This window comes from Hermetia illucens, chromosome 4, assembly GCF_905115235.1.
Source record: "Hermetia illucens chromosome 4, iHerIll2.2.curated.20191125, whole genome shotgun sequence".
Classification (NCBI taxonomy): domain Eukaryota; kingdom Metazoa; phylum Arthropoda; class Insecta; order Diptera; family Stratiomyidae; genus Hermetia; species Hermetia illucens.
The window spans coordinates 64070095-64086415 of NC_051852.1; the positions used below are offsets into that span (position 1 = coordinate 64070095).

Genomic DNA, 16321 nt, shown 5'->3' on the forward strand with positions numbered 1-16321 from the left:
AGACGGACAGACGGACAGACGGACAGACGGACAGACAGACAGACGGACAGACGGACAGACGGACAGACAGACAGCCGAATAGGCGGACAGACGGGGAGAGGGATAGATGGACAAATCGAACAGAGAGACAGAACCTTAAAAAACATGCTGAAAACGTGAGTCAGCCTTTGTCCGGTTATGCGTTTCAACCATAGTAGTCAATAGTCTTTTTGATACATATGTGTGTATTTAGAAAATCGTAGCAGACGGTTGAAATGTTGTCATCTAATTCTGTTAAAGCATTTTGAGTCACATCTATCTAATCAAAATTTAAAAGTAATATCGAAGTTTTTTTAATTGCGAGATGGTCAATTGAGAATGCTTTTCATTTGTTAATAAAACTGTGTTAGCATGGGATACCTCACAGAAATATTTTGCTGTAGTCGTAAAAGGCAACGTGAGTCGGTTTTTAAAATTCATCCAACATCACACGGAAAGTGCATACAAAAACAACGGCGCAGGAATATTCCGAAACGCCCTAAGGAACAATGTATTCCGTTAATCAAGTATTTGCAATATTCATCAGAAGGAAAACGATCTTTTGTCCCAGTCACCACCTATGAACCATTGTCCTTGTTGCAAAAACTCGCTGAACCGTTTGAATATTCATTTCTCCTGGATAAAGCTGCCGGCACCGGAAATTATGCTGAACAAATGAAATATATAGCAGCATTCAGTCATGTTTATGCTATGAAAGTATGTGAACGTATTTCCCGCCCTTTCGATCCGTTATTGGGTGAAACATTTGAAATGAATCGATCTGATGACATGGGTTTCAAGTTTATTGCTGAGCAAATTTCTGTGGCACCAAAAGTTGCCGCATTGCACTGTGCAGGAATAGGATGGATCTTCCAATCGAATTTCGAATATACTTTCAATATACAAACAAAGTTTATTAGTATAAATCCAGTAATTCGGACAACTATTTTTTTAAAGGATTATGGCAGTGAGTTTGCATGGCCAATGGTAAGATTCATTTAATTATTTTGCACTGGAATAATTCAAATAGAGATGTTTATTTGAGACAGAACTTCTTACACTGATGGAAAAACATTTATCAAAAGTAGACTTAAATCCATAAATCGATAGAACATTACTATTAGCCCTTTAATTACTATCCACAGCCAGAAATAGAATTGTGTTGAGCTGTTGTGAAATTCATCTACAACCACTTTCATCTTCTTTAATACATAACTATTCTTAACATTAAACTTCATCAAAACAACATCACAATCTTAACATTAAAATTAAATGTGAAAATTGCTTTTCATTAACCACCTTATAGGTTGTATCTTTGGATGAGATAGCTAACTTTTATCTTGTTTTCTTTGATCGTTTGCCTACTTGATGAGATACTCACTGATGGGCCACTTAAGCAGGTATAATTTTTTTTGGGCTAGATGGTGTATAAACACTTTCTTTATCTTTGCCAAGACCCAACTTCTAGCTTTATTGGAAATTGACATTTTTCTAGGCACTTATTTATATATTACTTCTATCATTTTGTGCAAAATTGAGGAGTACATAATTATGTTGAGATTGTTTTCCGCCAATTTTTTTCTGTACTGTTATATATACATAGAAAGTGACCACTAGTGTTATACGATCGCCTCAAGGAACGTTAGGTGATCTGATCGGCTCATTTTCGAAAGAAGAACTGCGCTCCATCGTAGGTAGCGTAGGGGGCAAGAGAGCGGACGATGCTAGGGATCACTTTGAATTTGAGACGTTCCTTAATATGTCGATAATAAAGAGATCCAGTTGTGAAATGTTACTTCATCTACCTTGCGCTGATTCGTGAAATAATTTACAACCCTGTTGTCTGAGACGAACATTTTATTTTCAAACAAGTGGTTAAAGATCAACTTTGTTTTGGGATGCAAGGAAAACATTTCCTTATTAGATTATTGCGTAGGACTTTTGGTGTTGGTTGTCCCGTGTGACAGTGCCAATAACCAGAAGAAAAAGGAGTGACAAGAGGGCGCTTCCTTGATGAACACCGATAGAGACACAGAGTGGGTTTGATATGCCTGCCACGCTTTCAACTTTACTGATCGGTTTATTGTAAGGGAATTTCAATGAGTGCACAAGTTCCTCTGGCACGATGTATTGTCGCAGAGTATAGCAGATGGGTTTGGGAGGCACACGGTCATTTTGATTAGTACTTTTCGAAAATCTTATTTCTGATATTGGGTGAAACATAGGGGAGCGAGGGCTCAAAATAGCTCCCCAAAAGGTTCAAAAGATCTCGCTCTCAAAACCTGTCTAACCGAAAAATATGAAAAAAATCACAGTGATGCATCTATGCAAATAAATAAAAATAATTATAGTACATTGTGTCCGTATGGTTCAGTGCTTAGAGCGCTAGGCTGTCACAGTAGAGGGTCCGGTTCAAATCTCACTGGCGGAAGAGACTGGCTGCCAGAAACCAGCCGACTCAACTTTGAATGAGTACCAGAGTCAAATCAGGGTAATCAGACCTCGTACAGTATACTGTAGTGTACCGTTACGGTCTTAAATGAATTGCTCTAACACACTTCAAGGCCCCGATCCAATTGGATTGTCGCAGCAACCATTATTATTATTTCTGAGTTCTCACAATTTCGGCAGATGCCAGATTTTACCTAATACTAGCACTAGTGCCAAACATTTAAGAAGATATTACCTACTTAAAAGATAAAATGGGGGTCGTGGTGGCGGCTGGTGGTAGGTTGGTGCCAGAATTCGTCCCTCAATATCGAAAACGTATGCAGAATGGTGTGCTTCTGCATGGTTTGATCCAGACTGTGTGAGAGTCGCAGGAGATCACGGGAAGCCATAAGGGATTTAAGTACAATACCTGTAACTGACAATATTATGGGAACTCCAACCGCTTTTACGAGACGGCAAATTTATTTGATTTCCCTAGCCAGTAGCTCATAGTTCACCTTCTTCGTCACGTATTTCCGTTCAATGTTGTTATTATGAGCGATAGCAACATCAATAATATACGGGGAGCGAACCGTCTTGTAAACTAATAGCATGTTAGGCTTGTTGTATGGTGCATGGCGATCAGTTAAAACGTACTGGTCCCAACGGATGGCTTGAATTCGACGTTTGTCTAATCCAAACTCCATCCGAATATTAGGGCTGAACATGTCTATTATTCGCAACAGACTTCTAAGATGGTTGTCAGTACCAGCATACAGCTTGATTTCATCTAAGTACATCAAGTGTGTCAGTTCGTACTTAGCACGTAGGCCATACTTTATTGCAAAACCATGCCTTCTAGTATCATTCAGCAGCCATGAAAGGGGGAGTGGGACTCAACGAATCCCCTTGGAAGATACGTCTCGGTATACAGATAGGCTCTGAGGTATTGGCACCCTCAAATGATCGCACTGTTAGAGTGATGTGCCACTCTTCAATGATTGTTGCCAAAAACTTTATTAGCTTCGGATCAATTTCTGTTCTTTTTGGGAGTAGATTACGCAAATGCGTTTGTGCAAAGAGTGTTAGACTCCCGCAACAGTACGTTGTCGCACTACCAACTAAACCCCTTCCTTGTCATCAAGGAACTAGCCTGGAACCGTTTGACACATTGCTTGGGGCTAGCCCTCTCGCTATCCTGGCTTCGAGAGCCTTCAAGTCAGGGAGTTCTTAGTTCAGGAAATCCCTTACCGTCGGGTCCCTCCGCCGATCGAGTTCAATCTTCTTCACAATAAGAAGAACCTGAACATAATGCGCAACACGATTCCAACTGCCAGCGCTCTCTGGCAAGGTTGTCTCGAGAGAGCTTTCCTGTGTCTGCATAAAGCTGCCGACTAAAGCCGTCCCACCTCTCTCAAGAGAAAAATGTGTGTTTAGGGTCGTCCGCCACTCCATTGCAGAACACACAATCAGGAGATCGCGCCTTCCCAATCCTGTAGTAGTAGTAGGCTTAGAAGTTGGTTAAGGAAGTAATCAATCTCACCGTGCGTTCGGTTCAGCCACATTTCTAAATTGTTGATGAGCCGCGCAGTCCATCTGCCCCTTTGGTCCTTGCCACTTGGTTAAAGGTCGTTGAAGTTCTTCACAAGTAACCACCTCTCACAAGTTTTCGCACTTACGGCGGTAGATAGCTTTCCGCTCATTGGCAAGGAGGGCAACGGGGATCACTCACTCGACCACCATCACAGCCAGTTCGGAGACAGTGCGATAAGCAGACGCCACTCGCAAAGCTTCCCGAATCTGTAATTGAGAAATGTGCTTACGATGCACCTCTTTGTCAAGGGCACCAGCCCATACCTCCGCGCCATAGAACAGAACCGACTGCATTGCTCACACAACGAGACATCTCCTAGTAGATATAGGGCGCCCAACATTGGCCACTGGCCGACTCAAAGCCGAGACTCCACCTGCAGCTCTGTCTGCTACTTTTTTGATTTGCTCGAAGAAGTTCATCTTCGAGTCGAGCATTAGATCAAGGTATTTAACGGCTGGTTTTGACTCTATAGTCAAATCGCCGATCGATATAGGACGCAGGGTTAGGATTCTCCTTCTCGTCAAGATGACTACTTCAGTTTTTTTTCAGCGCAAGGCTGAAACCGTGAGCAGTGGTCCATCCGCTTACCCGTCGTATCAATACGCCAAGTCTGTTTGGGTCTGTTCAACAGTGCGTCCGACAACAAGTGCCGCAACGTCGTCTGCATAACGGGCCAGGCGCGACTCTTCGGGCATATTGAGTCTCAGCAGACTATCATACAAAGAGGTCCTTGGGATGGATCCCTTTGCTACTCCCGACGTGATTTTCATCTTCCTCTGGCCCTCTAATGTCTCATAGAGCAGGGAGTGGTCTTACAGATAATTCCTCAATATCCGCTAGAAATAGTTATAACATCAAGCGTTATGAGGAGCACTATTCGTCGAGATCGGCGGCTGTTTGCCTCGGCTCGATGAACCGCATCTACGACGTCACAATAGCATCCACTGTAAATCTCCCTCTTCTGAACCCGAACTGCCTTGGGGATAAGTCGCTGGCAGCGCAGATAGCTTCAGCGAGTTTACTCCTGATCAGCTTCTCGAGCACTTTCTTGGCCGTGTCAGCGCGAGTCTGGCTACTTTCCAAGGACAGTTAAGTCCTTGGGTTTTAACGTAGGTACCTGTCGTGGAGACTTAATCCTACGGTCTTCTTAAGACACGGATTGATTTTGAGACCACAATCAGAGCCCCGCTGTGACAAGCAACAACGGTACCAGTCTACGCAAGTACTTGGCTTAAAATTCATACTGGTGGATGCAAGACCTACCTAAATCTCTACCGAACCACGGAGTACGGCACCTATGTTGAAACGAAACACCACGCCGAGGCCCGAAGGTCTCTTCTTGCTTGAGCATCACCAACAGCCCCCATGAAGCTCCCACTAGGAGGCCAACCGCAAACAACCGAGATGTATCATATACGACAGGAATTCTCCCAAAGTATAAGAGTCCAGGGGCTACCCCGGTTCCCATGGTACCAGTATACCCCTGGTAAGGTTTCGTGACCGAAGCCACTTCAGATGAGTCCCCGTGCAGACTCGGGTCTGATCGCGCTAATTACGCCTTGGAGCATTCGTCTACTGCATCACGGCCGGCAAGCCAATGCGATACAGTGGTTCCCGGTGCCACCTCGGCCACTTGGTGTTGCTTCAGCCGACCTCAGAGCACCACTTTGCAGGGACAAGTGAAGTCCATAGTGTTTTACGTAGGCACCTGTCGTGAGACTTAATTCTACGGTCCTCTTCAGACACGGATTGATTTTGTGACCACAATCAGAGCCCCGCTGAGAATAGCAACAACGGTACCAGTCTATACCAAGTGCATGGCTTAGCATTCATACTGGTGGATGCAAGAATTACCTAAATCTCTACCGAACTATGGAGTACGGCACCCGTGTTGATACGCAACACCACGTCGAGGCCCGAAGGTCTCTTCTCGCTTGAGCACAACCGCAACCACCATGAAACTCCCACTAAGGGGGCCAACCGCAAATAACCGAGCTGTCCTCACATAAGACAGGAGTTCACCCGAAGTATGTAAGTCCAGGGATTTTCCCGGTTCCCATGGTACCAGTATATCCCTGGTAAGGTTTCGTGACCAATTTGCCACTTCGGATGAGTCCCCGTGCAGATTCGGGTCTGATCGCCCTAATTAGGTCTTTGGAGCATTCGCCTACTGAATCACGGCCGGCAAACCAATGTGAATACAGTGTCTCCCGGTGCCACCACTATGGAGGTTCTCCTCGACCACTTGGTTTTGGTTTGGCCGATAGGGTTGCCGCCCCATCTTCCTCGCCGCCACCTCTGAGCACCACTTTCCAGGGACAAGGAGAAATGCCCTCCTTCAAGCACGCGCTGAATGTCTCAAGCAGCAATTGTGGCTGCTGGCGGAACACCAGTTTGTAAACTTCCGCCGGGATGCCATCAGCACCTGGAGAGCCGTTTCTTCGAGCTCTCTCATTGTGAAAAGGAGGCAATCCTCGACACTTTCCGTGCTATTGACATCGACCTGTACAGGATGTCTGGGGAACAATGTCCGTACAACGCGGTTCATCTGGTCGGTACTTAGCATGCAGGGCCTCCGCAGAGCCTCGATTTTTCGGGTAACAAGCTTATAGCCAAGCCCCCACGGATTGTCATTCACTTCGTTGACAAGCTTCTGCCCGCCGCGAGCTTTGTTTCATTTATAACGCTGCGGAGTTTTCCTTTTGCTGATCCATACTGTGCCTTTATGGTGCATGCCTCCTCTTTGGCGTGCAAATGTTGTGCAAACGGCGGAGCTTATGACATTCCCTCTAATGATCTGCAATTTGTGCCATCCACTAGTACATAGAAGGCTTGTCACGGCTGGGCCCCTCCGGGGCATGGAAGCCTCACACGCTGTCGTTATCAGGTTCATTACTGAAATCACGACGGTGTCAGCTGCGATGTTACCAGCGCCCGGAGCGCCCTCCAGCGTAGCTCTGCCTGCTCCAAGAGCTTCGACGAACTTCTCGATGTTCACCCTCGCGAAGTTACACAGGCAGGGGGAGCGTCGTGCTGATGCTCGTCGGCAAATAGCGTCAACCACTTCGAATGCGATGTACTGGTGATCATTTACCGAGAAATCTTTTAGGACTCGCCACCCGTCCACCGATGATGCCAGATATTCCGACGCAAAAGTGATATCAGGAACGCTTCCTTCACAGCCTGCGCACCGAAACGTTGGCTTGGATCCGGTGTTTAAAACTACGAGCCCGGTTCTCGCCGCCATTTCCAGAATCCGTTTTTCTCTGGAGTCTGACTGAGGCATGCCCCATTCAAGAGTCCTGGCATTAAAATCACCACCTGCCAGAGTATCCCGCCGGCGCCGAAAGTCCGGCATAGTCTCGTTCGACTTTAAGTAAACACTAAGAAACGGCAGCGGTGACCGATAAGTAGGAATACCATGAGGCCGGGTCTCTGTTTCGGTATTGCTCGCTAATTAGCACTAGATCAGCATTTACTTCCGCAGCGAACTGTGGTAGCAACTGGTGAGCGGTTGCACTTCGGTGCATGCTAATTTGTAAAATGCTGTTCATGCCATTCGCACCCTAGCCCTTTCCAATTGCGCCCTAAAGATTGAACACCATCCCTAGTCCTCAGTGTCTGCGACGCTTTCACCAGACCGCCACGATCCCTGCAGAGAACGCAACTCTCACTTTCATTGCAGGCCTTCGTTTGACGACCTACTTGGCCGCATCTTCAGCATGCTGTCCTCCTGTCCGGTCCCTTGCAAGCTGCTGTCGTATGTCTATAGTCCAAACACCTGTAGCACTTAGTGGAAACTATCCGCATTCGTACCCTTCATACTATCCAGCCAATTTTGATTCTCCCGCAGCTAAGGGGTTTCCTCACATATTGCTCGGGGCTTCACCGCGGCAAGTTTTTGGCCTGAAGCATTTACAGAGGTGATACCTATCCGGGCATTAATTACCTCTGGACATTCACGCTTCATCGCCTCCTCTACTTCGACCTTTTCTATGAGGCAGCCAAGATCCCGCATTTCTAGAAAGCACATGGGCTCTAGGTTGGAAACAAGAGCCTTCTCCCCCAATAACCTCTTGACCGCTTCGCAGAACGTATTCTTGCTAGTCGTCTACGTCTTTTCTGCTCCTGGCTTTTTGGTTAGCAGTCTCCTTGTTGACAGACGTGTCTCTGGCGGCGTAGTCAGTTGTTTCCATTTTTCCTTCTTCGCCTTCTTTTTTTTTTGGGCCCTGCGGCTGTTTCTACTCTCCAATCGTCTTCCGTTGCTCACTGCATTCGCCTATAGAAGGAGAGGCGGTCCAATAGTTACTCCAGTTTTGTCAGTCCGTTTTTGACACCTTTGGAATGGCGCATTTTTGTGTTGCACCCAAACCCACTCAGCTCTTCCTCATTCCCTGTTGTTTCGTCGATTTTAAAGGTTTTGTATGAAACAAAACTTTATTAAAATCGATTCGATGACTGTCTATCTGTTACTGCACTGATTGTCACAAAAGTTAGCGAAAGTGTGTGGTCTGTTGTTTCCTTTATATAGAGCCAGTGGCGCCATTTTGTGTTAAGTTTAAGTGGGGGCTCCACATACATGTAAATGAAGATTTTTTCATAAAATGTATACATGCCAATTAGTGCTATCAATTAGTACTTTCCGAAACTGGACCCAAATTTGATATCGGGTGAATCATTAGAGAGTGCGGGCTCAAAATATGATCATCAAATAGTGTAACAGGTCTCATTCTCAGGACCTATCCAAACGAAAAATCTGAAAAAAACACAATGGTGCATATCGACGAAATCTAGGCCGCAAAATACATCCGGTTCCGATATCTGCACAAATAAACTTAATAATAGTATCTTTCCATATTTTAGAAACCTACCCGGCAACCCCCATCCCATAAGTACAAAATTTAGCAAGGATAAAAGTTATAGGGGGTGAAACTTTGCCATTTTTCGTGCATTCTACAACGTGTATGACGTCGTCATTACATATCAATTCGTCAATACGACAACGAAGTGAGTTCATTTGAATGTGATCGCAAAGAATTATTTTGTTTTAGTGTTTTAGTCATTTGTATATGGATATCAATTACTCCAATTAGACATATGTGTATGTAGGTATATAGTATATGCGTACTAATGAGATTTACGGGTAGTGTCTAATTCAGATAGATTAAATAAGCGCCATTATTTTTATATCCCATGTACCATAAAAAGCTAAGTTTTCTCTATAAATTTGAATAAAAGCCCATACCTCGTTAGATAGCTGATAAAACATACATATTTTTAGGCGCTTCCGCAAAGCAATTTTTTTTTTTTTTTAACATTTAGAAAATTAGATTTGTGTCCGAATCGATCTGCTCATTACTAGCGATTCCGACGGGGCTCTCTTCGGAACAGGAGCACTACAAGGGATTGGAGTTGCCATTTCCGCACGTGCAGTCGCACCACTTGATAAGGCTTCCTCTTTATTTGGGCGCCCCGGTTTCACGCCTAAACGCACTCAGCTCTTCTTCCTTCCCTGTTGTTTCGTCGATATTAAGGTTTTGTGTGAAACGTAACCATATTAGAATCGATTAGACGTCTGTCTGTCTGTCTATCCGTCACACCAGATTCATTCAGAAACGAGCACACCGACGGTCACGAAATTTGGTGAGAATATGTGATCTGTATGCTCCTTCACATGTAGCGAGTGACGCCATTTTGTGTTAAGTTTGAAGGGGGGCTCCCTATATGTCCAAAAGGGGAGTATACATTTTTTCTCCACGGAATGTGGTTATGTGGGGTATCAGATGTGTGCATGTGCTCGAATAGTACTTTCCAAAACTGATCTTATTTCTGACATTGGGTAACATATAGGGGAGATAGGGCTCAAATTGTGTCCACCAAAAAGTGAAACAGATTCCGTTCTCAGAGCCTACCCAACCGAAAAGTCTGAAAAAAATCACAGTGATGCATCTACATATATGAAATCTAGGCCTCAAAATACATTCCGTTCCGATATCTGTACAAATATTTTTTATTGTAATCTTGGCTATGTACGAATGGAATTTCTCACATTAGATTAACACAAAACCTTTATACCCGAAGCGCCCCACTAATTGCATATCAGTATGAATTCCTGGAGACAGACATGAGTATGTGTGTATATGTGTGTGCTAACGAAATTTGCGGATAGTGTTGAATATGATGGGCATGTGTCTACGTTAGTACCAACGGTATTTAATTTACGTACTTTTACTATATATTTTGCGGATAGTGTTCAATATGATGGGCATGTGTCTACGTTGGTACCAACGGTATTTAATTTACGTACTTTTACTATATATATGGTTTTGTGAACAGAGTAAATTAGAAATGCGCGAAGATGCGTTTGATCAATTTATCATTGGTTCCATTATTTAATTAAAGAAAATACAGTGACAGAAGAATAACAGAGGAAACTACTGTATGAATCATAACAAGATGCAAAATGTTGCTTCTTAACAGCAGTTTGACAGCACAACAGCAGAACAACAACATTCTTTGGGGACCTCAGAGAAATTTCAAGCTGCAGGGTCGGAGAGCTGCTTTCCTTCGTGAATGCTACGGGCTGGCTCTGAAGATCCGAGCCGGCTGGACTCTGCTTCCTTGCTCCCATAACAACAGTCACGGTCTTAGGAGTTTGTGGCATCAAAACGGCGCACCAAAGCGCTAATTGGGCTCCTCGGCGCAGCCACTGATACCTACCTACCTACCTACCCAACCGAAAAATCTAGAAAAGATGCTGCCATTAAACTGTGCCTAGGCTCCGAAATACTTTCCATACCGATATCTATTCAAATAAAATTAGTAATCGTAAATGACTATAATTTGTAATAATTGACTGCAGTTGATTTTAGAATCATGAAATATAGGCAATAACATAGAGCTGCTATCGATTATTACGCAAAAGTGGATATTTTCACATAATTTATGCATATATTATGCATATATATGCATATATTATGCATGTATATGCATATATGTATTATGTGCTAGGTTTTGTTGGGACAAATGTCCGCCCAAAAGTTTTTATAAAAGAAATCTGTAAAACCTTTCATATCCGAAGCGTCCAGCTTAAGGTTGCCCGACTTGTAAAAAATTATACCTTGTTTTTCTTCAGTCTTCATTCCGTTCACCAGCGGGGTCGGCTCATTTTGATCGGTTTTGCCATTTTATTTTATCAAATGCCTGATCTGGATGCAAGCGCGAGGCTTTTAAATCCCCATACAGCGTATCAAGCCACCATTGTTTCGGTCGGCCTTTTGGTCGTTTACCTTCGACTTCGATGTTCAGACCAATCATGGCGAGTGAATTCTCTTTAGCGCGAATTACGTGACCATACCATCGAAGACGCCCCGGGATATCCTCATTTCGGATGTGATAAAAACGTGTCATGCCTCTAGTCCAAACCAACATCTTCGTCTCCATTACCGCAAGACTCCGTTCATTATCTTTTATAGTCGGCCAACACTCAGAACCATGGTGTTGCTCTCTTTAGATGGACGAAATTACCGTAAATTTTTGATGTCCTTCGATACTTCGATCACAAAGAACACCAGTTGTGGAACCCCACTTCATCCAAGTTGCGTTAATGCGTGAAGAAATTTCATAACGCAGTTCTCCATTGGCTGATAGGATTGACCCGAGATATTTAAATCGCTGGGGGCGATTTCGCTGCCATTGACAGTGATTGTGCCTGTTTCATGGTGATCGGTTGTCAAAAATTCAGTTTTATTCAGAATCATTCTGAGACCGTATTGACTGAAGCAATCATTCCATTTTTGGACAAGTTGCTCAAGCTCATTTTTGCTATTAGATGTTAAGAAAACATCATCTGCATAAAGCGCTGGACGTTGGATGTCCCGTGTCCATAGCAAGAACAAAGAGCTGTGATGAGAGAGCGCTACCTTGATGAACACCAATAGAGACGCGAAGCGGTTTTTATACACTAGCCACACTTCGTTGTCGTAGAACATACCAAATGAGTTCGTGTGACATACGGTGAAACGCTTTCTCTAGATCCAGAAAGCAGCGTGTCTTACGTCAATAGTTCAGGCTTAATTTTCGGTTACTTCGGTAAGTAGACACAAATCTCTCTCACCATCCCGAGTGTTCAGTTTATAGTATAGATGTTTGTAGTGGGCCGGCCGGGTGACAGGGACCGCTTTCTTTCCTTCTCAGTTGGCATTCTTATAAATTTGTCAGTTGGCCAGCGTTTTATGTTTGAGAAGTTTGTAGTTGAGGCATTTCCTTCATTTTAACATAATCATTCTAAAGTCAAGTATCTCGGTAAGCGCTAAGCTAGGTAAGCGGTACATGCTAACCTAGCTTGGTGACCCCGAGGGTTGTAGAGGTTGCATTGTGTATCGTGTCTTTCATTTGGTTCTACGACTCTTCCACATTTGTAATGATTGGTAATCTCCTAAGTGAGATCATTTCCTTTTTCTTTTCACGAAATCGCCACAATTTAATGTGCGGCGGGCCAATGCGTTCCTCCCGCTGTTTTATCGGAGACTTAACTCGCAGGACGGCAATCAACGGCTGATGTAGAGGTGCGATGGTCTCATAGGGATCGGCTTGGCAATCTGTGACAGTGGTGAAATGTCGGCGTCTAATGAGAAGATAATCGATTTGCGTTTTACTGTTCCCACTATAAAATATAGGAAGACGAGATATTCGTTTAATGAACCATGTATTCATAAGTAAAAGGTCATGGGTACCAGCAAAATCGTGGAGAAGTTTCTTCTTATGGACCTTCATTTGGACGTCGTCATTTTAAAATCAAATATCACGGTTGATGATCTGCTGACCTGGCTTGGTGACCCCAAATGTTGCATGTGCCGCTTTGTGGATCGTATTTCTCACTCGATTTCATGATTTTCCGACATTTGTAATGGTTGGCAGGCCCTTAAGTGGGATCATTTCTTCCCTTTCCTTACAAAATCGCAATGATTCAATTGGAGGCTGTCCAGTATAAGTGAGTGCTTGCAAAATCGGCTATACGCTCACCACTCTGATTGCGTACTCTTTCTCTCATGGCACCTGTTACCGGATATCCGCGATCGTTATGGGGTTGCACCGATCGTGGAAAAGTTGCGAGAGAGGCGTCTTCGATTGTATGGTCACGTAATTCGTGCTAACGAGAATTCGCTTTGCAAGATTGGTCTGAACATCGAAGTGGATGGTAAACGACCAAAAGGCAGACCTAAACAACGGTGGCTTGATACGCTGGATGGGGATTTGAAAGCCTCAAGATTGCACCCAGATCAGGCATTCGACAGAGCCAAATGGGGAAACCGATCACGACGAGCCGACCCCGCTTGTGAACGGGACAAAGGCTGAAGAAAAAGAAGAAGAGGAGACTCTTAGATGATTCCTAGGCCTCTCTGGATTATTGCCGGGAAAATGCCATCTACTCCGGGTGATTTCAGTGGTTTAAAAGTTCCCACTGCCCACCTTAGCCTAGCTTCAGAGCATACCTCTTTTGTTAGTTTCCAGTTCCCCTTTCTTCTTCTTTTATTCGTTGCTGGAGAGTCAGGGAGAATGTTGTCGCCTGCCACCATGGGGTAGGACCCCTGGATATGCGTTATGAGAAGCAGGTGTACTCTGTCCTCCTCATTCTCGGTAGATGTCGCATCTTCCTTCTTCAAATAGACAGAAAATATTGCCCCGTCTTTGGCTACAGCCTTGTAAAGCCTAGTTGCTTCTATGATCTGTTCGATCCTTTCACAGTTTTCCCTAAAGCTATTCCGTTTTGCTTCTCTGATCGCGTTGCCCTACGCAGTCAGTGCATTTTTGTATCTCTGCCAGTCGCTAGTTTATTTTGTCCGGTTGAAGAGTTTTGGTGCTTCTATTCTCATTTTGGCCAGGTTCTTTTCCACCATGGTACATCCTTTGATGACTTAACTGTCTTAGCGGGACAGCTGACCATATAAGCGTCAATGACGACTGTGTTGAGGTTTTCCACCACTGTTTCTAGTTCCAGTTCGCTCCTGATGTCACCGCACCCTTGGAGGTGGCCAATGTTGTTGCTCAAGTGCATTGTATTGGATTCCCAATCCGTTCTCCTAAGATTCCTTATTATCCTTTTTATTTCGGAGTGACCCTCAATGTCGAATTTGATTATTCTGTAATCAGACATAAAGGGTTCATCCGACACCCTCCAATTCCTGACCATCCCGTTCATTAGAGTGTTTCCTAGAGTTGTGTCTAGTACCTCCTGTCTAGTGCTGGTCACAAATGTTGGAGTGTTCTCTAAGTTATATATTTCTAACTTATTGTTAAGAATAAATTCAAGAAGGTACTCAACTCTTCGATTGATGCCGCTGCATTCCCAGACTTTGTGGTGGGCGTTAACATTGCAGCGGAAGAAAAGTGGTATTGCTCACAATACCTCCCCAGTTTTGCGACTTGTTCCGGTGGAGCTCGGATTTCGTCTCCTGGGAAATATCCTGATGCCACCACTGCCTCCTGAGTGCTCCTCCCGGCTTCCAATAAGACTTGGTCCCCGGTTAGGAACTATGAAATACATATGTAATATTTCAATTTACGCTTGAGAAGCAAGCTATTGGTTTTTCAAAAGAGGAGTCCCAAATTACCTTCATGCTTCCTCTCCGCAGACCGCGAATCTGCCTCTGGTACACCCAGGGCTCCTGATTCCAATGCTCTCCTTGGAAATTACCCTTGCAATTACCGCAGATGCAGCTTTCGCATGATTTAGGTTTATCTTGGCTATCTTAGTGCTGGCCATTGGCTCCGTTATTGTTTTGAGCTCTGTTCCACTGCCGAAGTATCGTCCTCCTTTTCCAACATGGCGTTTTCCTGCGCGTCGCTGTCCACCCTGAGCCCTAGAAGTCCTAGGGGGGTATAGGTCTAGGTCGTCCAGCTTCTGCTCTTCACTGGGCAGCAAGTTTACTTCCCAGGTTGATCCACTCTTTTCCGTCTCTAGGGCTTTCGAGGCTTCTTCGGGGACTTCGGTATGCTTTTCACTCGGAGTGTCCTCCGAGGTGTCTTTCCTCGGCTTCTCCCTGTGCACATGCACGGGTATGTTCCTAAATCTATAGTTGATATGGCAACTCCGACGTTTGATTGTCTCCAGGGATTGGCCATCTACCCCGATCGTGAGGAGTTTACCCTTTCTCTCCAACTTGCTTCTGATGACTCTCCATAGTCGCGAATGGAGATCCTCATTCTATGCGATTAGGAGGCCCATAAGATCTTCCGTTTCTATTGTCTATTGGGAGAAAAACTGTCATCATGTGTGCTCCTGGTATATCATCCCCAGCCCATGTTGACAGTTCTGCTCCTTCCCAGCCTGGCAATTTAGGAACTATGGTTCTAATCCAATCTGCAGTATCTTCTGTCTTGCAGCCCACCAGTATAAGACCTGGTCGAAAGCGTATCCCGGTGAACACAAGCTTCGAAGTCCATCCCTTGCACATCTGTCTGACGGCACGACGACGAGTGAGTATTTGCTCGGGAAACGGCTAGTCGAATGTCCTTGACCATACTAACATAGCTAATGGCGGGCTTCCTGAGTCCTTCCATCACCCCTGGCTTGCCCGGGTTTTCTCCCCTCTTGGGTTCAGGTTTGGATTTTTTGGGAGCATTCCCTTCATGCGGGCTTACCTCTGCTGCTCCCCGCTTTCTCGGCTCCGGTAGAGCTGGCTTGGGTCTATTCTGAGCCTTCTTAAGGGCTTCTTCTGGTTTCAGGCCTTCCTCCAAATAGCGCAGGTACCATCTAGCATCTACGTGTCCTTCCTGACGTCCGATATATTCATCTCAGACTTTGAGCAGTGGCGTTTGTTGGTTGTTATCCACGCAGTATACCAATGTTAACCTTGGATCCACTTCTTGACGTCCTAACTTCTCCCTTCTTGGGTATAATCACCTAACTCTTAGTATTTCGGAGATGTGCCTCCGCCTGATTAACCAGTTTGTGTGCGGTACGAGGACCCGCTTTATTGGTTTTCTTTTTTTTTATCTTTATTGCTGGTACTCATTTGATTCCCACGAGTACGGGGGTAGGATGTCCGCAGCGGCATAGCACCCCGTAGCACGGTAAGATCTAACTTACTCACTGAGGCGACCAGGTATCAGTGCAGCTCCGTTCGAATGCAGTCAGTTACCCCCGATTTGGATGACGCGGGCTAAAGTTTTAGCGGAACAAATGTATTAGAAGAAACGAAGAAATCTATGCCAATAAAAGAAACTATAGTGGGTTAGCGTCCGTGGAGAATTGTTAAATAACTTAAAAGTAGTTAA

General features: G+C 44.7%; 1 protein-coding gene across 4 annotated transcripts in view; it reads left to right on the forward strand.

Moving 5' to 3' along the window:
- Positions 1-236: 236 nt before the first annotated feature.
- Positions 237-16321, forward strand: part of LOC119655302 (oxysterol-binding protein 1-like) — a 358882-nt gene continuing 342797 nt past the window's right edge. For all 4 annotated transcript variants that reach the window (XM_038061129.1, XM_038061130.1, XM_038061131.1 and 1 more), the window contains exon 1: positions 237-1005. In XM_038061129.1, coding sequence (XP_037917057.1) covers positions 391-1005 — 615 coding nt within the window. In that variant the 5' untranslated portion in view covers positions 237-390. The remainder of the gene's footprint in view (positions 1006-16321) is intronic.